The sequence below is a fragment of the Lontra canadensis genome, unplaced genomic scaffold (genome assembly GCF_010015895.1).
Source record: "Lontra canadensis isolate GAN:19392208 unplaced genomic scaffold, GSC_riverotter_1.0 scaffold48, whole genome shotgun sequence".
Taxonomy (NCBI): domain Eukaryota; kingdom Metazoa; phylum Chordata; class Mammalia; order Carnivora; family Mustelidae; genus Lontra; species Lontra canadensis.
The window spans coordinates 2328878-2352750 of record NW_022631042.1 but is presented as its reverse complement, the minus strand read 5'-3'; the positions used below and the strand labels follow the sequence as shown (position 1 = coordinate 2352750).

At 34.3% G+C, this 23873-nt stretch overlaps 1 protein-coding gene and 1 long non-coding RNA gene across 5 annotated transcripts in view; one reads left to right on the top strand and one right to left on the bottom strand.

The window, feature by feature from the left end:
• Positions 1–23873, bottom strand: part of SEMA3A (semaphorin 3A) — a 306101-nt gene that overhangs the window by 117796 nt on the left and 164432 nt on the right. For all 3 annotated transcript variants that reach the window (XM_032873239.1, XM_032873237.1, XM_032873236.1), the window contains one exon: positions 6515–6634. In XM_032873239.1, coding sequence (XP_032729130.1) covers positions 6515–6634 — 120 coding nt within the window. The remainder of the gene's footprint in view (positions 1–6514; positions 6635–23873) is intronic.
• Positions 394–23758, top strand: LOC116876865. 2 transcript variants are annotated; one of them, XR_004384472.1, is made up of 5 exons: positions 394–475; positions 3754–3828; positions 6509–6583; positions 21900–21959; positions 23660–23758. It is a non-coding gene; the product is annotated as an uncharacterized LOC116876865 (long non-coding RNA). The 2 variants fall into 2 exon arrangements; XR_004384471.1 differs by lacking the exon at positions 394–475 and having other exon boundaries at positions 3730–3828.

Here is a 23873-nt window from a genome sequence, read left to right as displayed (position 1 = left end):
AGCCCAAGAAAATTAAAGGGTGTTCTTGGCACTCACATGATCATAATCCGCAAGCAAACAAAGAAACTATAATTTTAAGGTTTTACATGATTATGTGGTAGTTATCCAAATAATTTAGAATGTACTTATATTATTTTTTCAGATTATCATCAAATTGAGTCATCTGCAACAAATCTACAAGGTAACTTGCTAAAGCCCATTTGAAACACACTGCAAAAGAAGGCAAATATATTCTGATCTGTGGAAATTCACTTAAGTCTATTCTGCTATTTTTCCTAAGTTTCAAATACATCAAACTAACACGTTTCTCTCTTATATATCCAAACTGTATTTCCACTATCTTAAAGTTTGGTACCAAAGAAAATAATACAGGCAAGAAGGCAAAGAGATAAAGAAGGAAAAACATACAACCAGAGTTCAAAGGATCATAGTGGAAGAACGAGAATGGAACAGAAGAAAAAAATGGACCAAGGCGGTGAGCAGACAATGGGGTTTAGTACTACTACTCTGTGTGTTTCCTGTAAAATGTAATAACAGTAACAAACAAATTAAAGTTTTTATGGATAGAAATTTCCTCATGAAATAGATTACATGAGGAATGAATGCAGAGGAATCAGTAAAAAAAATGACATAAAAAGGGGAAAGAGTAACTTGGGTACTATACACCTCCAGTGATAGGGTAGGTCCAGTATATATAAGGTCTTTGATCCAAAGTACATATTGAAAGTTCATGAGAAGAAAAATATTTTGATTAATATTCTGTATATGCATCAGTCCCTATATCTATACTGTGAATGAAGATGCCATTCAGAAATTAAGTATGATATATAATAAAGACCTTTAATAAGTAATTGATAATGATATCATGGCATCAATATGGGTGGCCTTTAGAAAACTGTTTAATCTTGTCCAAATTATTTTTCTGGCAATAGGTGAACCAGATCTGATAAAACATGAAACTAAATACCCTACAAATTAAGAACTAAATGCTAACATTTCCATTTTTATCTGGCACAGTTCTTAGGACTAAAATGTAGTGAAATATTGTCAGGGGAAGAAAAGGAAAAACACCTTTTACACCTGAACCAAATAAGTAGTAGAAGGTGGTAAAAGAATATTAATATCATACCTAGGTATTTTCATATCAAATATTTAGAGCAAACAAGTCAAAAAATAAAATGGTGATTTGAATATTTTAAATACAGTGGTGGGGGATTTCTGGCACTCTCACTCTTTCTTTTTTGTATCATTTGTGAATTCTTTTTTTTTTCTTTTCTAGTCTTGTTTCTAATCATAACTTAGTTCTGCCTACCACCTCACTTAGCTACTAGTTCTATTACTTTTGAAAAACTATCTTAGTGCTAATATTTAGAGTTTAGAATGTTAATAGCTCATGAAAAATATACTACTGAGCTGTTAAATACACTCAGAATCTATGAACTAGGATGCTTTTCCTCAAATACAAACATCAGAGCGTTTTAAAATGTAATTTGCAATATAAATGGTGGCATTGCTTATTTAGGATGGTAACTTATACAGGTCTACCTTTCAACGTGATTCAAGCACTGGAAGATTAGGAAAGAGAAACCTAGAAACCATTATAGACTGGTTCTAACCACATTTTGCTCAGTTAATAGGGCAAATAATGAACAAGCTGCCTCTGATGGAAATAATGAGTACCCAAGAAGAAATCTCCAAGGAATCCTGACTTTTCCTGCCTTGGTTAGTCAACTATAAAGTAAATGCCAGACTCCAATGTATGACTTAAGAAAGACGGAAAGATGTAACCTGCCCAAAAGTAACTCCTCAAGGTTTAACCAATATAGCTAAATTTCTCAAGTTTAGTATTTTCTCTTAAAGATAAACTAGGGCTCTGTTGGGCTAAATAGCATAATGCATTGAGAGAGATAACTCAATTATAAAAGGTTAGATTAGATGTGTAAATAGTCAAAAGAGTGCTAACTACCACTTAGATAACATTCTGGCCTTGGAGACTGTAACTAAGAGCATATGATTCAAAATTTTGCATAAAAGCAAAGACATATTGTTGGTGGAAGGGAAGAACCAGACAAAACATTTTATTGTATATCTAGATATATTGGTTGTCACTGTAGAAATAACCTTGGAGATAGCCATTAAGCTTCATTGCATTTCTTAATGTCCCTTTGGTTCAATCATAAATTGAAATCATGACATTAGGAGAGTATTTATAGAGTTAATATTTTCCAGCTCTCATCTGGGTCCATCTTTCTTTAGATTTCCTGTCCAGTATATAGAAAAGGCCCATTTGGAATTTGAGAAAACATCCAGAGACTTTTTGAAAAGCTATACTCCTCCTAAATTCATACATTTTTTTTTTATTAACAGATGTAAATTTGAAGGGGAAATGCCATATACTATAAGCCATTTGGGAATATTCTGTCTCGTAAGGATGACTTACACTTTTCACTTGAATGGCATGGATGCTGAGAGCTTAAAGTCAAAACTCATCCGTACTCTTGCTTGGAATCATTCCTTCCATGAACTCCGCGTACATTTTTATGATAAACACACATGTGTATAAAGTATGTGACCTCACTAGCAGTTATCTGCAGTGTCAAGTACCATTGGCAGATAACCAAGAATTGATTGACACACATCTTATAGAACTGGAGTTAATTAATAGGTCTACCAGTTCCCAATTGTACCACAGGAAACAGAAAATGTGTTTAATATGGTAATCAATGACATACTGTGTGTGGTCAGAAGACATTCACTATATGGGAAGAGTAGATTTCAGAATACAGTATTCAGGAGTATAAATATTGCTATTAAAAATGCTAGGAGGCTAAATTAAGGTCTATTGCCATAACTGGAAGACTAAGCATGGGTTTTCTCTTTTTAAAAATTTTTTTTTATTTTTTTGCAAACTATCATTATTTAAAGGAATTGTTAATTTCCTCCTACAAGATCTGTGGCTATTGACTGATAAAGGGAATCTTGATTTGCTTCAAAAATGATGTCTTTACTTCTGTGGCTTTCAGTCATCTGAAATGATAAGTCCATAGTATCATTTTCTAAGAATGAGTTTCAACAATTTAGGGAACTCAACATAAGATAATGAGTTATTTTAAAGAAAGAACACTGTTGGGGCACCTGGGTGGCTCAGTGGGTTAAAGCCTCTGCTTTCAGCTCAGGTCATGATCCCAGGGTCCTGGGATCAAGCCCCACATCAGGCTCTCTGCGGAGCAGAGAGCCTGCTTCCTCCTCTCTCTCCCTGCCTACCTCTCTTGACTACTTGTAATCTCTGTCAAATAAATAAATAAAATCTTTTAAAAAGAAAGAAAGAAAGAAAGAAAGAAAGAAAGAAAGAACACTGCAAAGAGAAAACTGAATATTAAAATGTCGCTAAAGTAAAAAATGTAAAAAAAAAAAAGTGAAAAGCAAAATGGTTTATTTGTGTGTGATAAAATTATTTGTAATATGTAAAGGCAGGGCAGAGGTTTAAAAAAGATACTATTTCATTATTTTATATAGTGTGAGGCAAGTATCTAGTGAGCCAGTGAAGTATTTGTGCTACTTATAAACTAAAAAGATATGTCCAGGTTTTAAATGTAAAGACACATCCTTTTAAGTACATAAAACTTTCAAACTTCATAACACAAATCAGTCCTGTTCACCATGTTATATCCTCCTTTTCTAGTCTTTCCATTGCTGTCATTCTTTTCCTAAGGGCACGAAGCACACACCTTGTCTCTTTTCAACTTCACAAAGAGCATAACTGTCTAAATCCAAGGACAGGATTTTAAATACCAGCACAGATCAACTTAAAACAGATTCTCTCTTAAGGTAACTTAAGCACTTGAAAATTAAATTTTATGTTGTCTAGACAAGCTATCTTGATAATATCTTTTCCAGAATTTCCTAGATTGACTGTCTAGACTGTCCCAAATTCCCCCAGATGACTGCATAATCATCTACCCTCTGACCTCTTAAAGAGTCTGGAACAGTATTACCCAATATATAGCTGCCATGCAAATCAAGATCATTGAGCTTCTGAAGGAGGACTTCTCTCAAAAGCTCTGAGTCTCAGAATCTCAGGAAAATATTTGCATCCCAATAATCCTACCTCAAAAATTAGAAGGGAAGCTTTCTTTCTTTCTTTCAATGGAAGAAATGGCCTCCATTTCCTGGGTAAATGGTCTGGCTCCCAAACCTGTATCTCTCCTTTCCTCTGTCCACCCATAAGGGAGCAATGAATAGTTGATGAGTTATAAAGGAAATATGCTGTGAATTCTACTAAATAGCAATTTCAAAAAGATAAAGAAAATCAATATTTGGGGGAAAATGATAAAAATATGAGAGCAATATATGGTATTTTAATTTAAATGGCCATCAAGATCATCCAAGCTTCAAATTTTAAAATGAAGGGAAATAAGGTAATTGCAAGAATCACCTGGTGAAAATAATGGCCCAGTGCAGTAATTTATAAGATCTGATAAAGTGAGGTACAAGGTGACAACTATTAACATGAAAGACAGCAATAGTCTGAGATGTAGACTTATATTTTAAAAATGATAATTGACATCTTTTCAGTACCTGCTACCAATTAGACAATGTTAAACTCTCACAACAGCCATATATAAACAGAGACACAAAGAAAGTAAGTAGCTTGTTCCGTGTCAAACACCTAGTCCCAACTGAGGTCAGACAAAAGTCCTGCACTCTGGGGCAAAGGACACTGTTTAACAATGATGGGATTAGAACTTCTTGAGATTCTCTAACAAAAAATGTCAGTGGGTCATGCTCTTACTAGGAGGGCCGGAAGGCAGTTGGAGTCAACCTCTCATTTACAATATATGGACACTAAAGATCAAAGGGGTTCTTTTCAGTTTGTTTTATATATTATGAGACAGCGTCTCAGAAAAGTTAAGGAATTTTTCCAGTGCTCCAAAGCTAGTAAGTTGTAGAACAAGTCAGAAGCCAGACGTGACTCCACAGTGGGTGTCTTTTCTATTAACCTGTGTTAGGAGCTCCACTCTCCTGATTCCATTGCCCTCTACAGCATGATCCCTGACAGACTGAAAAAGTGCAATATGATGTGGAAGAAGTTGTCTAGAGCATCTCCTGAATACAGAATAATGGGGTAATTACCCCAGGCCTAATTTTGAGGGTGCCTAACCATAGGAATAGCTGAGAAAGAAGCAAAGAGGGAGAGATTTATCCAGAAGGCACTAAAAAGTTAAGCATACAAAGTCTTCTAGACCTTGTGCAGGAAATTATTTCTAATTTCATCAATATGAAACAAGTAATTTAAGTAGAACTGCCTTTTATTTCCTTAAAGTTCATTTTTACTTAAAACTCTTGGGTATTTCAGCAAGTATACTATACATACTTGTATGGGAGAGGAAGAAGGATGCACTGGGGGAACAGGCCAAAGAGGAACAACTGCTGGCACTGGTGTGACCTTGGGGAAGTGTTTTAATATTTCCAGGATGATCAGTACGGTAATAATAATTGTGTTTAGTCTAGAAACCACATGTCTCTAAGGTGTCTCCTTAAACAAAGAAGTTATAGCACAAACTGTTTTGATTTCAAAGCCTTTCAGTTGAAAGAACATTTTTGTATTACTTTGGGATACCTTAAGAAAATTTAGGGAGATAATCTATAAAAAAGTGGCTAACATATAAATTATACCTTATCTTTAGGATTTCAGAAATATGTGGGGAACAAATCCTTTATTTGCTGAGTATTTCCGAATTCCAATTTGAAAGAAAATTCTGTCACAAATGATTTTCTCACATGAATGCTTTTGTTCTTCTTGGCATTTTGTGCCAAAAATTTTAAAAGAGCTTGTAATTGAAGGCTACTGGTATGCCCGATTCATGGAACTGCTTTCAGTACTTGTAAGTTTTCCTTTAAATATTTCCCTAATATCTCTAGTTTTACTTAAATTTACCTAACTTTAATTTCCTTGCTAAAACATATTTTATGTACAACAAATTAAAGAAACATTTCTTTTTCTTTTCCATACTGCTAAAATTATAGCTCAGAATAGAGAAATAAAGCAAAAACACAAATGTGAATAATTTAGGTCAAACATGAGATCAGATCATCATGCACATATATGGCATGCTTCCCTAATCCCTAGGCAGAAGAAAACAACTGGGGTGGCAGACACTTCTGGCTGAGGATGGAAACGGAGGGGAAAGCTGGCAACATACAAATGAGGGAGAAAACAGTACACATTCAGCCTGCTGACATCTGCTGCACATGCAAAATGGATTGGACTCTGTAATCCAGGGCGAAAGCAAATGCTTTTTTCCTTCCTTCCTCCAGTTCAATAGTTATTGCTGAGTGATGGTCTCATTCTTTTCACATTCACAGATTAAAATTAATAACAGCATCTGAATTTGAAGTAGATCCCACTGAATAGCAAACCAGAAGCTAAATGAGCTGAAGAAATTAGTAATGAAGCATTTGAATAGGGAGAGGTCATGGGCAAATACCATTTTTTTTTTTTAAACAGCTTTACCTCAGGATGATGTCCAATTTCAACGTAGGTGCAAATTGGATGAAAAGCCCCCGTTCCACAGGCGTACAAGTGAGTCTGATTATAAGCCTTAAGCACCTTGATGAAATTAGCACATTCTTTCTGTAAAACAAAAGGAAAACCAGTGAGTTCTAGCAGTCAGCATGACTCAAAGATCCTCAAGGGTGCTAGGCATGCTTGAACAGATTTCTTTTGTGTCCTTTTCACAACATTTTTAAAAAAGGCATATTTTTCTATTGTTTGTTTATGTTATTATATTATTATATTATTTATATGTAATATTATAATATTATATTATTATTAAGTGAACTAAAATACAGACATTCTTATTCTTTGGGAGGGCCAATAAAATATTCTCTTCCATAATTGTTCCTTAAAACTCTTTGCAATCTATTTATACAAAAGTGGAGTAAAGGTACAGATAATCAGTAACTACATGGAAATTACATGGTTAATTAAAGATATTTAAAGAATACACTAGTGAAATTTCTTTGCAAAAATGAGCTGTAAGTTTAATTTTAGAAAAACAAAATAAAAATAAAAGATGAAACAACCTTCTATTAAACATGAACTTTGAACATCATTAATAACCAGCAGTGATGGGTAGATGACTTTGAACTTCAGTTCTGCTTGTTGGTAAGCTCTGTAGAGCTTTTCCTCTCGAAAATGTCACTTTGGCCTTAAAGACAATGTGGATATATTCATATGAGATAGAGAAGATGTTACAGTATAAAATGTCTATAGGTATAAAGATCTTTTGTAGAGTGGGTATAATTAATGAATATTTTCAGGAGGTTTATGGACATCCTGAACCCATACATGGATCACATGCCCAATAGCCATGAATCCCTCAGGTAAAGAACAGTTAGTTATAAGAGTATATTCTAGTCCTATCTTATTATTATTTATAGACATTGAGACATCCCTAACATTTTATTTTCTGAATAAAAGATCACTTAAAAATAAAATAGGTGGTTAACTAGGTAGAATTTAAATAAACATTTGGAAAAAATAAAATAAAATGGACAGAGCTATTTATATTCCTTCTATGTATTCTATATGTAGGTCCTATTAAAGAAATTGTTTTTGTGGGGGCACCTGGGTGGCTCAGTGCGTTAAGCCTCTGCCTTTGGCTCAGGATGGAGCCCCGCATCCCGTTCTCTGCTCAGCAGGGAGCCTGCTTCCCCCTTTCTTTCTACCTGCCTCTCTGCCTACTTGTGATCTCTGCCAAATAAATAAAATAAAATAAAGAAATTGTTTTTGTGAACAGGAATTTAAGACTTTTGTTCCTATTGGTAAAAGATGTGGGGGAAAATCAGCTAGTCAAAATATAAACTGATAATCCTATGGCCCAAAAAATCCAGAGCAGAGAAGACTCAATTTTTGCAAAATATTTTATCAGATGAATCTATACCAATATTATAAAAAGAAAAAAATGAAAAGAAAATCCCAAACTGTCAAAATAGCTTCAAATAAAATGTTACAGTCTCTTAACCATATAACACATCTTAAGAATTGAATACATATGAGTAGAAAGTATGAGTTCATCATGGAATACATAATATCCATTTTGAAAATAGTCAAATGTATATTCACATGCTAAATAATAAAAACTTCTTAGAAAGTTATATTGTTATTGACCATAGACTGTCCTCACTAATTTTATGTATTTGCCTATAAACATTTGGAAATAAGAACCAAATATATAACTAGAAATGCAGATAAAGATGAAAAGCAGACTATATTGCAAGCAAGGCTGACAAACTAATAGAATATTCAGTTCATCCCAGCAGCCCTAAGTGTATAACACACTTCCAATTCCCTCTCTGTGACATGTGACTCTTCTAGTGAAAGCTCAGAATGCATTTGGGCTTTCTCATAGTCAGTAAGAGTTTATAACTGAGGTGTTACAATAATGTAAGTACATTTCCACATGACATTTATATTCTGGGTTTGCAGCTGATAATTTTGGTTTTATCTCTATGCCCCCATAAAATGAGGAGACAACCAAACTTGAGCAAAGTAATTGTTCTTTAAATTTAAATAGTTGCTTTCCATCATTCCTGATTTTTTCTGGGATGAAACCTAGGGATGTCCATAAATACACTGTTCCAAAGGGGAAGTAGACCAATTTAAGGTAAATTCTGTAACTTCCTAGTTATGATTCCTCATTACTTTAACACAGGCTGAGTAGTTTAGAAGAGTAACTAAAATAAACATCTAATTTCTACTACTGTTTTGCCACTTTGATCCTGAATCTTTTGTCTGGTAAAACATTGTAACACACAATTAAGCTCTGAAATCAATTAATTTTGCAAGTTGTTATGAAGAAAAATTCCCTAACTTGAAGAGTATATAGATTTTACTTATATCTAAAGCTACATCTGAGACGAAACAGTTTAAAACCTAATTTCCAAGACTCTCAACAACAAACTCCCCATTCTCTAACAGTTTCTCTCCTCCCAAGAGGCAAGGGCATGAATGACTAGGCAGAGGAAAAAGGCTGTGGACAGGGAAACATCTGATAAACTCATTTACAAATGAGGCATTCATTAGTCTTACCCAAAGGATTTATTTGTACTTTAAAGACTATTCAGTCATTTGCAAAGAAGTCATTTTCAGGAAAATGTTTTATGGCATCCCCTTTTTTGAAACATGTAGGTGGCCACATACTCTACTTTTACATAAAGACAGCCGTCCCTAATTGTGGACTCAATATTAAAGCAGTCATGATTATAAATAACCAGTTCCGGCACCATATGTTGAAACCAAGAAACTGGCTGCATATATATTGGTAAGCAAACAAATATTCTAATAAATAATAGTGGCAGAACCAGATGGATGTCTTGTTCACTTTAGAAAAGAACAGGGTTTCGGTTTGCCTGCCATGCCTTTAAAGATATGCATGTAATTTTGAATACAAATTCAAATTCTCTAATCCCATTAGTAATACCTAAGAAAATCCTAGAAATCTGAGAATAGATCCTACTTTTCCACAAAAAGAGGAAATATTTTATGAGCACTATACTTGTGAACACAAATGAAGACTCATGTCATCTCTGCAAGTGTTATGAATCCAAAGATGATAGAATTTGTGAGTTCATATCTCTCACAGATTGGGCAATTGATTAGCAATAATTAATAATTAAAAACTCAGGGTTCTTGAAAACTATGGAATTGAACTACACTGAATATCACAATTTTGTTTTCTATTTACTGTCAAAGAAGCATCACTATGGTATGACAGCCATCCCTCTACAGAGCTGCTGGAAAAAAAACAGGAGACCATTGCTTTGAAACCTGGCGAAGGGTTCTACTGAGAATACTGGTAACAGAGTCTATCCCTGCTACAAAGGGAGTAGACCCACCCGACTGGCCTGGAATGATCCCGTTCATTTCCACAATGAACTCTCCTAGCTGGCGAGCAGGTTGTATTGTTGCCATGCCCAGGAGCTAGCTCAATATTCTTTTGAAGTGAGGGCTGATGCAAATAGAATGGGGAGAAATTTCCTGGGTTGTACAGTAGGCTAAGACATTTGAAATAAACAAAGAAACTGAATAAAATACTTTCAAAATTGGTTAAAAAACACCTGCAAAGAAATAGTGAATTAAAAGTACGGGACAGAGAAGAACCAAAAACTTGAAAGAGGCATTGTTAATAAGGATTGTTCTTTAAAACAGAAAATCTACATAAAAGAGTATCGATTCTGTCATTCATTTGCCTTCATTCTCTAGCTTGTTGCTGCCAAGGGTTGTTTTTTCTTTTTTTTCGTAATGTTCCAAAACAGGACATTCATTTTATTTGGAAGCAGCCTGGACATTCCTCTAAAAAAGAAGGAAGCGTGGCAGAAAAAGGAAACACACTTCACACATTTCTGTTCTAGGGAGACAGAAGAGTGATTCTGACCTTTTCTTGAACCATGATGATTCTTAAAACTTAGGATGTAATGTACTTTTTGGCATTAAACTACTGCACTGCTTTGCTTAGCACCGGCGGATTTACAACGCAATAAAGAAAATGTAATCAGTTCAAAATGAATTCATTTTTCAAACCTTGATCCTTTTTGGAACTCAAGTTGATATACACAGACAAGTTTAGCAACAAGTTGGCTTCCCGAGAGTCAGGCAACCATACTGACCTCTTATTTTACTTAAATATATTCCAGGCCCAAAGCATTATAAATTGTTAACTTTGCCTAGAAGTAAAAGCACAGGCAGTAATAAACCAGTAAACCCCAAGGCCACACCTGAGGAACAATGATTCATCATCCCTAGTGACAAACCATTCGCCCTTACGGTTTAAAGGTTTCTAGTGCTTTCAGATCAAATTGATAGAGGAATTACACCAAAGAGATATCAACCTGGAAAAATAAATTAGAAAGAAAATGTCTACCCCCAGAAAAAAGATACAGGAGCCAAATGCACTGTGATTCAAAAACAAACATCGCAAATATGTAGCACTGATTAGACTATGTTACGCAGACTTTTCCCGGACGGTTACAAAAATAAAGTCCATCCATCTGTCAAAACAACTGCTCCATGCATGAAAATTAAAACAGAACTGAGGTGTTTTTAACTAACTTCCGATTATTATACTTTCTACAAAAGAATATAATTTACCTCCAATTCCAATTACCTCCTTGCATGTTCTTAAATTATGGATGGAGTAGTGAAATGTTACTCTAAATAAGAGAAAAGAGGAGAGAAGGCTGTGAAGATGAACAATTTCTATTCAAATATATTCAGTTCATGATTAAATCAAACAACTTGTTCTGGTTCAAATAAAAATCCACCCAAAATGAATGGGTATAGTAGAGCATTGCCTCAGGTCAGCGAACATTCATTTAAAAGAAAAAAGTCTCTATCCCCTCAGTAGTTTATGTAGAAATATTTTAATGTATAATCTACCATCTGGGAAAGCAAAGCAATCCTTTTCCTATCATGATGGGTGGATACATTTCTGCATGAAAATCCATTAATAAGCTTAATTCCTGAAGTTAATCTGTTGACTTTCTTTTTCTCTGGTCAGTTTATTTGGCAAACTGGCTGAATGCTAGACTCTTCGTGCCAAAGCAGTAATCCATGAGATTGTTCCTGTCACTTACTTCATCCCTCTATTTAAGCTGCTCCATACTTACTTAGCCATAATGTTTGGTCTTTTTTTCATGTAACACTGGGCTACCACAGCTGTGACCAGATCATCCGTAATCATGTCTTCCTAATACCTCAGTATTCATTAAAGGATGTTAGATATCTCTTCTTCAAAGAGGCATATGTAATAAAAACTAAGATTTAACTGTGTTCTAATTATAACCTTAGTTCATCTAACATTGACCTGGAATTTCATCCACCTTACGGTACAGTGAGTAGGCTGTTCTGCCTTCTTGGGAGACATTTGCACATTCACAATTTTTTTTTTTTTTTTTTAAGATTTGTTTTATTTATTTGAGAGAGAGAGAGGGACTGGGCACATGCAAGTGGGGGGAGGGACAGGAGCTCAAGTAGAGTCTGTGCTGAGCTCCAGCAGGACTTGGGGCTCAATCTCACAATGCTGAAACCATGACCCAATCTGAAATCAAGAGTCTGATGCCCAACTGACTAAGCCACCCATGCACCTTTGTTTTCACCTTCACTATTAAGAATGGTAGAATAATAAAACCAACTGACCTTCCTACCTTAATGCTTTGTTTCATTCTGATTTCGGGGAAGTTTTTTTTTTTTTTTTTTAAAGAGAGAAAATGTGTGTGCAAGCAGGGGTGGGAGGTGCAGAGGGGCGAGAGAGAATCTTAAGCAGGATCCATACTAAGCGCAGAGCCTGTCACAGGGCTCCATCTCACGCCTCTGAGACCATGACCTGAGCCAAAATCAAAAATCCGAAGCTTAAATGACTAAGTCACCCAGGCACTCCCAGAGAATTTTAAATAATGATTCACTAGGACAACAAAATTGGCGTTATTTCACTGCTATTTAAGTTTGTGAGGTTATTCATATTAATCAAGCTATAACATCTTTAAAACTTACGGTAACTGACAGGGTGCCTGGGTGCCTCAGTGGGGTAAAGCCTCTGCCTTTGGATCAGGTCATGATCCCAGGGTCCTGGGATTGAGCCACACATCGGGCTCTCTGCTTGGCGGGGAGCCTGCTTTCCCCTCTCTCTCTGCCTGCCTCTCTGCCCACTTGTGATCTCTGTCTGTCAAATAAATAAATAAATAAATAAATAAATCTTAAAAACAAAATAAAAAAATAAAACTTATGGTAAGTGAAAAATAAACTTTAAAGTGGCTTGAATGATGTGATAGACTAAATGAAGACTCCTACACAGGGCTACCAAATCATTTTATTTCAATGCTCATTTCAATTAGATGCCCCATTTGACTGATCTTTCACCTCAGGATTGACTATTTGTTTGAGGTTCTAGAAATCCTGATTAAGATTCTATAAACATTTTCTTTTCAAATTACTTGAAACCTACCAACTCCATCAAAAAGACTAAACACAAGGTGCCTGGGTGGCTCAGTGGGTTAAGCTTTTGCCTTTGGCTCAAGTCATGATCTCAGGGTCCTGGGATCATGCCCCTCACTGGGCTCTGTGCTCAGTGAGGAGCCTGCTTCCCCCTCTCTCTCTACTTGCCTCTCTGCCTACTCGTGATCTCTCTCTCTCTGTGAAATAAATAAATAAAATCTTAAAAAAAACAAAAGACTAAACACATTAGAACTATATATAGAACATACAGGTATTACAAAAGTTGTCCAGGACAATTTTCTCCCACTCTTTAAAGGAGTTTTAAGCAATTTCACTTTAAGATTCCATATGGACCAGCGAAACTGATGATATCCACATTTTAGCTTAAATTTTTTTATATTATGCTATCAATCTAATTATCACATTTGCACCATTCATTGGAGTTATTTGGTTTTGAGTGGTCCACAATATGTACCTAGCATAACCTTTCTTCATCTTTATTCAAATGAATGCATACAACTGTAAAGTATTATGTGAAATCAACCTAAATATTTTCCTGCCATGCCAGGAGAACTATTTAAGTAGTCAAAAATCCCTATTCTGAATACAATGAAAATGACAGTATGTGGTTTCCAATTTTATGCAATGTGTTGAGTACTTAAAGCTTATGCCTTTAAGCAACTAAGTCCATGATTTACACAAAGTAGGTAGAGTTACAATCTAAAGAGATTTATTGTGGATAGAAGTAGTTGGCATATTTAATTCTAACATATATGGTTTATTATAATAGAATTTAATACTCAAGGAGATGAACTTCATCTTTAATCACATGAGATACAACTGTGAGGAGGGAGAAATAAAAATGAAATCCAGATTTTAGAGGAATACTTGATTTCATTCACATATACCTCTCTTCTACCCTCTGCCTTGTCTAATATGAAAAGTGAAAAATTTTTTGGTTGTAATACTTAATGTCCAAAGTACTAAATGCTGTTATATAGTTAATAATATAAAATGTTCTCTTAACATATCTTCTAATAAATGGAGACTTCTTGGCCATTTAGAATAATTCACATATAATATATAATCTATATTATAATATATATACACACAGATAGATATATGTGTGCATAGGTATTACATCTATTAATTTTGTAAATAATTTCTGAATATAATGACAATTTAGAACTTTAAAATTTTTAAATCTGTTTATACTTATTAATATTTTATAAAAATGTTAGTTTTTCTAAAGATAGGTATTTATATTTGAAAAGATATTCTCAGAGAATTTAAGAAAAACATATATGGGCACCTGGTCGCCTCAGTCGGAAGAGTATACAAATTATTGTTCTCAGGATCATGAGCTTGAGCCCCATGTTGGGTGTAGACATCACTTAAATAAATAAACTTAAAAAAACATATAGAGCAAAAGTAATGAAATAATAATAACAAAATAAAAATAACATGGAGGTATTAATCTGATGCTTTAAAAGTTTAGTCAGACCTGGGTTAAAATTATTCAGGCAACATTTTTCATTTGCTGTGTGCCTACCAGAAAGTTATTTAGGACCTATGAGTCTCAGTCTCCTCAACTAAACTGGGATTAATGATAGAGCATAATGCCTTAGTACTTTTTAATCAATCATTAGCTATTATCTTATTCTTAAAATAAGAAATCATGTTTATTTGATTTGAATATTTCCACATCTGCTTAGCTCTCACACCATTCATTGTACTGTGGGATGACTTGGGTGAGAACTCTATATGAATTGTTTCTTCCTTTTAAGGACAGATAACAGAGTTGCCCATACTTGATGTAAGGAGAGGTGGATTTAATAGAATTGGTACTGAATATTAATCTGTACCCATTTTTGTTTCAAAGGGAAATTATATTTTGTTCATTAGAATTTTCATGAAATTCCAGTCTTCCAAGCGTGGAGGACTATAAATTATAGTTACTCTTTCATTAAAGTGGTACATGGCATAAATCACTGTCAGTCAAAAGGCAAATACAGCAACTGTTTAATAGTTGTTAACAGAAATGTACTGTGTCAACTTAGATAAGCTGGAACTACATTTCCTAGAATTCTCTTTCCCATAAACTAGTTAAGATTGACCATAAAAGAAATCTGCATGAGATGTGGAAGACAGAAGTTGAATTGCAACCATAAAGTTCTCAAAGTTGTTCTGATCTGCTGACCAACCACCTTGCTAGCATGGGGTAGCATCTAGGCCTGCAGCTCCTTCACCTTCTACCGATCTTATTTGTTAGCTTCTCTAAGACCTGGTCCTGGAACTCGTGTAGCTCCGTAGCAGAAAACACCAAATTCTTCTATAGGTCAGCCAACTCAACAAAGTTGGAGGTAGTGAAAGAGACGCTGATTCTAGTTTGTCCTTGTGGATCCCAGTTTATCCTTACGGGGTTCAGTCTGTCCTTGCTCTTCCAACTTCATGGGAGCTTTTCTTCCTTAATGCCAGTCCTGGTGACTTACAACAACTTCAGGACCATTACTTGACTCAGTGGCAATAGATTACAGAAATCCATAGAATTCTTCACCATCTTCCACAACTGTATAAGGTCAAATCCCTGTAATAAAATCCTTTTTAACATCACTCATACAAGTTCTGGTCTCTGATCAAACCCTAACGTACAAAAGGAGATACCTTACTACTATAAAACAGCTCACTATATGTGATATAAAGGGAATATGGGTTTGATCCATTTAAAAAGAAAACACAAGTTATTAGCTGATCATTGTATTTGTTTCTAAATGTGAATGGTTCCTCTCTTTTAAGGGCATATTAAGATCTAGAACCAATAAGTTATATTAATTTTGGTATCACTTCAAACACAAAACTAGTGCTCACTTCGGCAGCACATATCCAAACACAAAACTAAAAAATATTTTGATTCACACACAGGGACACACACATATACACACACATCTATATAGCATACAGTATAGAGAATACGATATATTTAGTATGTGTAGCACTCAATTTGAATGTAATTATGACAATCTCCAAGAATGTTCTACTCTGAATACATAAAAGCTAAAAAGAAAATTTAAGATTCTCAGTCTCCTGAAATAGTGTCAAAATTCTAGATATTATAATTTTGCATCCTGTTTTCTTTACCACTCTTAAAAATGTGGTAAAGAGAAATATATAAAAATTATATGATAGAAATAGAACTTAAGGAAGTTTTGTGATGGACTATAGACATGAGTGATTTTTATTGCTACATGACCAAATCAAAGAAAAACAGTCAAATGTTGATCGTAGCCTATTTGCCTTGAGACAGAGCACATCCAAGAAAAATATTCCCAGAATTAAATCTATGGGATGTTAAATCTATGACATGATGGTCAACATACACTCAGAAATGAGTAGAAATCCATTCCTGAAGATGTTCAAGTGCATAAAGAAGCAGAATACCAATGAGAACTATTAGAAACTACATCTCAGGGGTGCCTGGATGGCTCAGTGGGTTGGGCCTCTGCCTTCGGCTCAGGTCATGAAGGTCCTGGGATCGAGCCCCATGTCGGGCTCTCTGCTCAGTCGGGAGCCTGCTTCCCCCTCTCTTCTCTGCCTGCCTCTCTGCCTACTTGTGATCTATCTATCTCTCTTTCTCTCTCTCTCTCTCTCTCTCTCTCTCTGTTAAATAAATAAATAAAATATTTAGTGGGGGAAAAAACGAAAGAAACTACATGTCAGTTTGACCGGCAACACCTGCTAACTATGTAGTTAGAAGTCAATGGCCAAAATCCCAGAGGAACTATCCAAATCATTCTAATAAACCCTTCAAAGTATAAAATGCTTACTCTACTCTGAAAGTATGTACACTGATACCTGAGTGATATACATGTGTAATCAAATCTACATAACAGTCAACCAATGTCAAATATTTCTATTTCATTCTAACCGGTGAAGGATACAATTAAAATTTCCAGTTAACAACAATAACAACAACAACAACTCAATCTAAAATCCCCAAACCTTCTGTGAGTTTTTATATATTGTCTCTATTTTAAGTGCTGGCCTTACTTTGCAAATGCATTTAAATTTTAATCCTGAATCTAAAAGATTAAAAAAAAACCCTAAATTTATGTATATGAGACCTGGTCCATGGAAATTCAAATACAATAATTACTCTTATTTTGCCATATTAGAAAAAATATTAATCAAAAATATGAATAAAATCTAGTTTCTAAAAAAACTTTTATGACAAAGCTTCATTTGCCATATATCTTATGCCTAAAATACAAAACTGGTTCTTCAGTTGTTTTGAAAGAAAATATGTACCTTATAACCAAATACGAGTTACATAAATTAGTTAATAAAAATAATGCATTTAGAACAATAGCTGGTATATAGAGTAAACTCCCACATATATTTATATATAAAATATACATATATATATATATGGTATTTTTCTTTTTTTAATTGAAGTGTAGTTGACACACAATGCTACATTATTTTCAGTTGTATAACATGAATAGACAACTCTATATGTTCTACTATGCTCATCACATTATTATTACTTCTGAACACTGAATTTAAACTATAATAATTTTGCTCAGTTTACCTGATAATGACCCCCAAGCAGAAATAAACACACATTATGTGCATGTGCATGAAAGTCTATGCTCATTCCTGTAGCTTTTATAAGATTTTTACTGGCTTTCATGAAAAATCAGTGATCTGTACACCTGAAGTGTCATCAGATTTCATCATGGGAATCATATTTAAAAATGAACACAGTGACCATAGTCTTTCACCATTTAAAACGCCCATAGAAATTATAACCAATATTGTCAAGAACTGTAAATGGTCTATGATTTTGTCTGACTTATAACAAGTTACTAAAATAGTTTCATGGATGCTGGCAGAAGTTACATGGTTCCTGAATCAGAGATAAAGGACATTGTTACTCACAAAAATAACAATAGTCTTAGAATCAGCGTTTCTTATGCTACTTCCCCAAGCTCCAATTCCCAGTGGGCAGAATGAAAAGGGCCAGGTGACAACCTACACAAGCAATGAGGTGCATTACAGCAAAGGAGCCCTGGGTTAAGGGAACATGAATATTTTATACTAGTCAGAAGCATACTGGCCATTACATTTTGTGAGAGATGTTAGTTTATTGTATTGGGCAGTAAGCATACCTGCCCTTTGTACCATGCAAGAATATTTCTCAAGGACTGCAAACAAGCCTTTTTTTTTTTTTTTTTTTTTTTTTTGCAAACCAGCCTTTTAAGAGAGAGATACCACCTTCCAGGTCTCTTCACTGTATAAGTATCTTTTAGGATTTTCTGCAAAATAGGTAGTCAGTGCCTCTATTCCCTCAGATGTGCAGAACTGTGTGAAAGAACCATGAAAAATTATCTCCCAACAACTATATATTAAGGTTTTGAGGTTTAATGAAGATCTAAGATGTTTGTAGAATTAAGAGGGAATTCAGTTACCATTTAAAAAAATGTTAATATGACTTGAAGTCCCTAAAACAAAATAAAAAAATAAAAAAAAGTTGATATCAACTTTGACCTTTGAAAAAGTAAATGAAGTTCAAGGGTTAATGTACATTTTGGATTATAATAACTTATATATAACTTAAGATGTCTGTGTGGCTTCAAATTCTCCACTGCATTCACTTGGCAAAAAACAGCATTGCTAAGGCCCTGCAATTTGAGCCATGATAAATTTGATAGACATGTTATAATATACATCATAGCATTAAAAATGAATAACAACTAAAGGCAAAAATATAAAAATAAATCCTTCAAGAATTGGAAAAATGTCCCCAAATTCAGGTGCCTGACAATACGCTTTGAAATGTATCCAACAATAGCAATGTTATGAGAATCTGCTTTTTTGTGTTCATCTCAGATGGTTGAAATTTTATTTCCAATGATGTTCAAAATATTTCTAACAGTCATACGGTTGCCATTTGGTTTTATTGAAACTTAGTGCAAAGAGAGATGGTTTAGTAGGATAAACAAAGAAGATACAGAGAGCTATTGATTTGAAGCAGATTCTTTTACCAGCTTAGCATGTATTCAGTTTTCATTTACAAAACAGGGTCAAGGAAGTTAATCCCTCAATAGAAATGTTATTATGAATAACAAAGTGGATTTTAAAGACCAGAAAAAATATCACAAGTGAAAGTAAAGGTGAATAATAGCAGTCAGAATAGAGATATCTGGATTGCATTTATCTCCTTATTCGGGGACTCTGTCCAATAATATTACATATAATTTTTTTCAAATTATAACTCTCAAGTTACAACAATGGAAAAGTTCATGAGCATTTAACTCCCCTAATGTAGAAATGCCACAACTATATAAAAGTGTAGAACCTACTACACCAAGAAAGCATATTAGTTTATATCTGGTATATGCACTTCCACAATGGGAAAAAATAAATACAGATTAATGATGTTGTCAGAAATGTCGTTATTAGCAGCCTAAGATCCATTTATATTCTCTCTCTCCCTCCAACTACACATAGATGAAGAAAGAAAGGGAATATAAATGTCTCCCAGATTGCAGATTCCCTCTTTACCACAAAGTCCATCTTTGTGGAATAGTTACTTGAATTCCAGCTGCTGATTTAACATATGTATTTGATGCAAAACTGAGCCATAAGAAATGATGTTGTGTATCTTTCCAGCTGCCTGGGAAAATGGGAAGGGGCTCAATGTTTTGTATGATGCTACATTCGGTAAACTGTGTAGGATAAGGAACTATGGATGGACAGGAACTATGTAAATTCAATCTAGTGGCATATCCTGACTTCCCAGGTGGCTGTGCCATCTTAACCAGATTTGAGACTGATCCACTTTCAAGATATATAAAATCAGTCAGTGTCTTTGCCTCACTTTTCCTATTGTACTCTTGCATCTGAATCTAATTCCGAGAAGGCAGCACTTCCTCCAGGAAGGTTTGTTTAAAGGAGCTTTATTAGGGCGCCTGGGTAGCTCAGTTGCTTAAGTCTCTGCCTTCAGCTCAGGTCATGATCCCAGGACCCTGGGATCGAGCCCTGTGTTGGGCACCCTGCTCAGAAGGGAGTTGCTTCTCCCCCTCCCTCTGCTGCTCTCCCTGCTTCGGCTCTCTCACTCACTTGCTCTCTCTCTCTAATAAATGAATAAAATCTTTAAAAATATCTATGAACTTTACTTCTAGAGGACTTCTTAAAAAAACACTAAAACCAGAGGGAACAGTAAGCTCAGATTCTAGAAACCATGGAGTGCACTCAAGGAGGTCACTAGTTTACTTTTCTCTAAATGTTCAGGTCAGTTCTTATTTTGGTTACAATTCTATCTTGCAGTCCTAATGGCTGCAAAAACTACTCAAGCCTCATTCTTGTGGTTTTCAGCATTCACAGGGGCTCTTTGAAAGGAATTTCTGTCCACATGTCACAGCTGACTATTATTTACTCAAGATAGAGTGCAGAATTTCTATCAATCTATGTGTCACTTTAAAAATCAATCATATTGAATGAAAATTCTCAAAAACTCCTTATGCTTAGTCTTTATTTCTAAGTGGTTAAGAAATTACTGGTAAAAATTTAATTTCTTCTAAATACTTCTAAATACTTCCAGGAAATCAACCAACTGCTATTTTCTAAAATTACATATTAAGAAAGAAATGCAAAAAATGCATCTGTGTATTAAGGTCCAAAATAATGAATAAATGCCATGTATTTTATTTAAATAAATATGTAAATTGAAGTACATAAATGAGGCTCCCTGAAAAGAAAACAAATTTTAACAAAATGCATTTGGAGTGCAAATAAAATATAAAATGGGTTAACAGAAAAATAATAGGAAATATATTTTAATAATTGAATGTATTTTTTAGTGTTTGGTATTTAGTATTTGGAGCTAGAGGAAAGATACATTTTTTGAACAAAAATATATGAAAACTATTGTGTTTTTCTTGCATTAAATAAGTGCGAACAAAGAGGAAACAAAATATATAGCAATTGAATTAATTTAATTCAAAAGAATGTAGAATAATAACCAAAGAACATTTTATCATGTTACATTAATTAGTTCACTTTTGAAAAGATTAATATGACTAATATTGCCATATCATTAAACCTTCATAAATTTATATCTTTCAATGCACACATAATTATCTGTCTCTACCATAAGGTATGTGACATGATTTGTAAGTTGTCAGCATGTTTATCACAACGCAGTATGAAATGGTCAGCTGCCATTAATACCTTGTATCAGATAGCAAACTCTTCATGTCTTAGTTCCTTTTAATTTAGTATTTTGAATCCCATAAGCATTTTCAATAAGCCTAGATAGTGAACTAAAGTTGCCCTTCTTAGGAAGGAAACCTCCCAGGTCACAGTTAGGGTTACCCATAGGGCACTGTGCAGCTCATCACTTTGCTACAGCTGCTGAACTCACTGCATCTGGGCTAACACCAGAATCGCTCTGTTTAGTACTGATACCAGAATGGGAGGGAAGGGAAGGGAAGAAGAGAAGAGGAGGATAGGCAGAGGGGAGCCATAAAACATGAGGTAAATGCACTGAGGTGAATTTTGGAAACCACAAACACAAAAGATTATCGGCTATCTTAGCAAATGAATGAGCTGATTCACTCATTAAATCATATGCTCTGTACCTGGCTATAGAGCTTATTAAAAAATCCAGGTATTTTTTGTCAGATCATTATCAGATTATCTTTAATTTTCAAACTGAATTAAATTCAGAATAGTGTAACACCTCAGTGGTCATGATCTTTAAAGAGGACCAAATTAATTACATTAATGATGTTTTCATTAGAAATTGCCTAAGCAACTCTATTAAATATACCATAACACTAATAGCTAGTATTTGTATCATGCACTACAACCTATATAATAATTTCAGTTGTGATTGTTTCAGTCTTACAGGAATGCTGTGAGGTGGTTGTCATGCCAAACACCCTTGATGAAATCAGAACAGGTATTAAGTAGAATCTTCACTGTTTAGTTTCTGTGTGTTAATAGGCAAGTTCAAATCCATATATGCCATATCACACCAAAAATTTCATCAGAGGCACAGAAATTCTGATCTCAACTTCTAGGATGTACTCAAAATGTTCTAAAATTTTGAATGAAAAGATTTTGAATGAATATTCCAGATCATTCTATTTCCTGATCAAGAAAATGGGGGTAGTGATACCCATCTCATAAAGTTATTATTAAAATTACATTAACAAAATAGCATTTAAGTTATCATAGTACTCAACACAGGAAAGAGTCTCAATAATTATATGTTTCCATGTCTTCACTTGTTAAAAAAGAAAGAGAGAGAGTCTGTTTGTTGGTTTGTGTTTTTTTTTTTTATATTTATTTATTTGACAGAGATGACAGGTAGGCAGAGAGGCAGGCAGAGAGAGAGATGGAAGCAAGCTCCCCGCTGAGCAGAGAGCCCAACGTGGGGCTCGATCCCAGGACCCTGGGATCGTGGCCTGTGCCAAAGGCAGAGGCTTAACCCACTGAGCCACCCAGGCGCCCCAAAAGAGTCTGTTTTTAAAAGTCACACCAGTAAAATATCAATTTCTATCTGTCCTTAGTTATTATCACATTGAAATCTTTCAACATAATCTGTTAAAGGTAAACATGGCATTGTGACGTTAATAATTCTTTGTGTATTCAGTCATGTGTTTTGCCTTATACTTGTGAAGTATTTTCTTTTTTTAAATAATTTTCACAAAAACTATTAATCTTGTTTGTCACAATTGTAAAACATGTAATGTCTCATGTAATGTCTCATGTAATGGGTAAAATAATAAAGCATTCCAAAACTTAAAGTACTTCATAAGTAGAGTTAACAAGTCCTTGGGAGTATCAACATAAAATCCCCAACTTCTCTGGATTCCTACTTCATTGTTCTTTCTATTTACCCCTTTCCAATAGTCCTAATGTATGCATCAATTTGGGAAGGTTTAATATTTGATAGAACATACTTTTTCTGGGTCCACTTTCACATAATTAGAAAAATGTTTATTGTGCTATGAAGGTGTAATGTAACTTATCAATACTGTATTTGAAATAAAATTTTCAAGGATGAAATTTCCCATGTTTGCTAATACATAGTTAATCAAGGATGGGGGTTATCTGTACTTTGTGGTCCTTTAACTACCTTCCTTTACCTATAGCAAACACTGCTACCAGATTGAGGCATTCTTTCTCCATGAACTCAGATTCCACCTCTAAATCATTCTAAACATATACATCATCTTGGGCAACTGCTATCAATCAATCAAGGTGTCCCTTGAAAATATCTACATACCTACATATATATATATACATTCAAGTTAATGTATGTTTTTAACCACCTAAGGTAAATTTCTTCTAAATACCAATATATAAACAAAACATTTAGATTTTTTCTTGTTTTAGAAATCCAAAAATATCTAAGACATAACATAACACAAATTATGTTTTCAATCCTGTAATTCATTTTATTTTATTGATTTAAATGATTATAACTGCTTTTTATGATCTGTGCTATAGCTGGCTAATACTTGGCTAGATCTCAAAACAGTGACCCACTTAATTTTACTGACGAAAGTTTACTTTAGGAAAAATGGCCTATATCTTTTTACAATGGTAAAACCATTGTAGAGCTGCTTACCATTCCTCTTTTTTTTTCCATAGCACCCAGGACAATGCCTGTTATGTCATTACTCAATCTATATTTATTTAAGAAACCAGAGTGTATGAAAGGAAGGAAGGAAGGAAGAGGAAAGGAAAGGAAAAGAAAGAAAAGAATAGGAAAAAAAGGAGTGGTAATTTAATCGTGACTCAGAAGTAAAAAAATTTCATATCATCCAAAAGGAATTCAAGAGGAATTAACATATGAAAACCAATT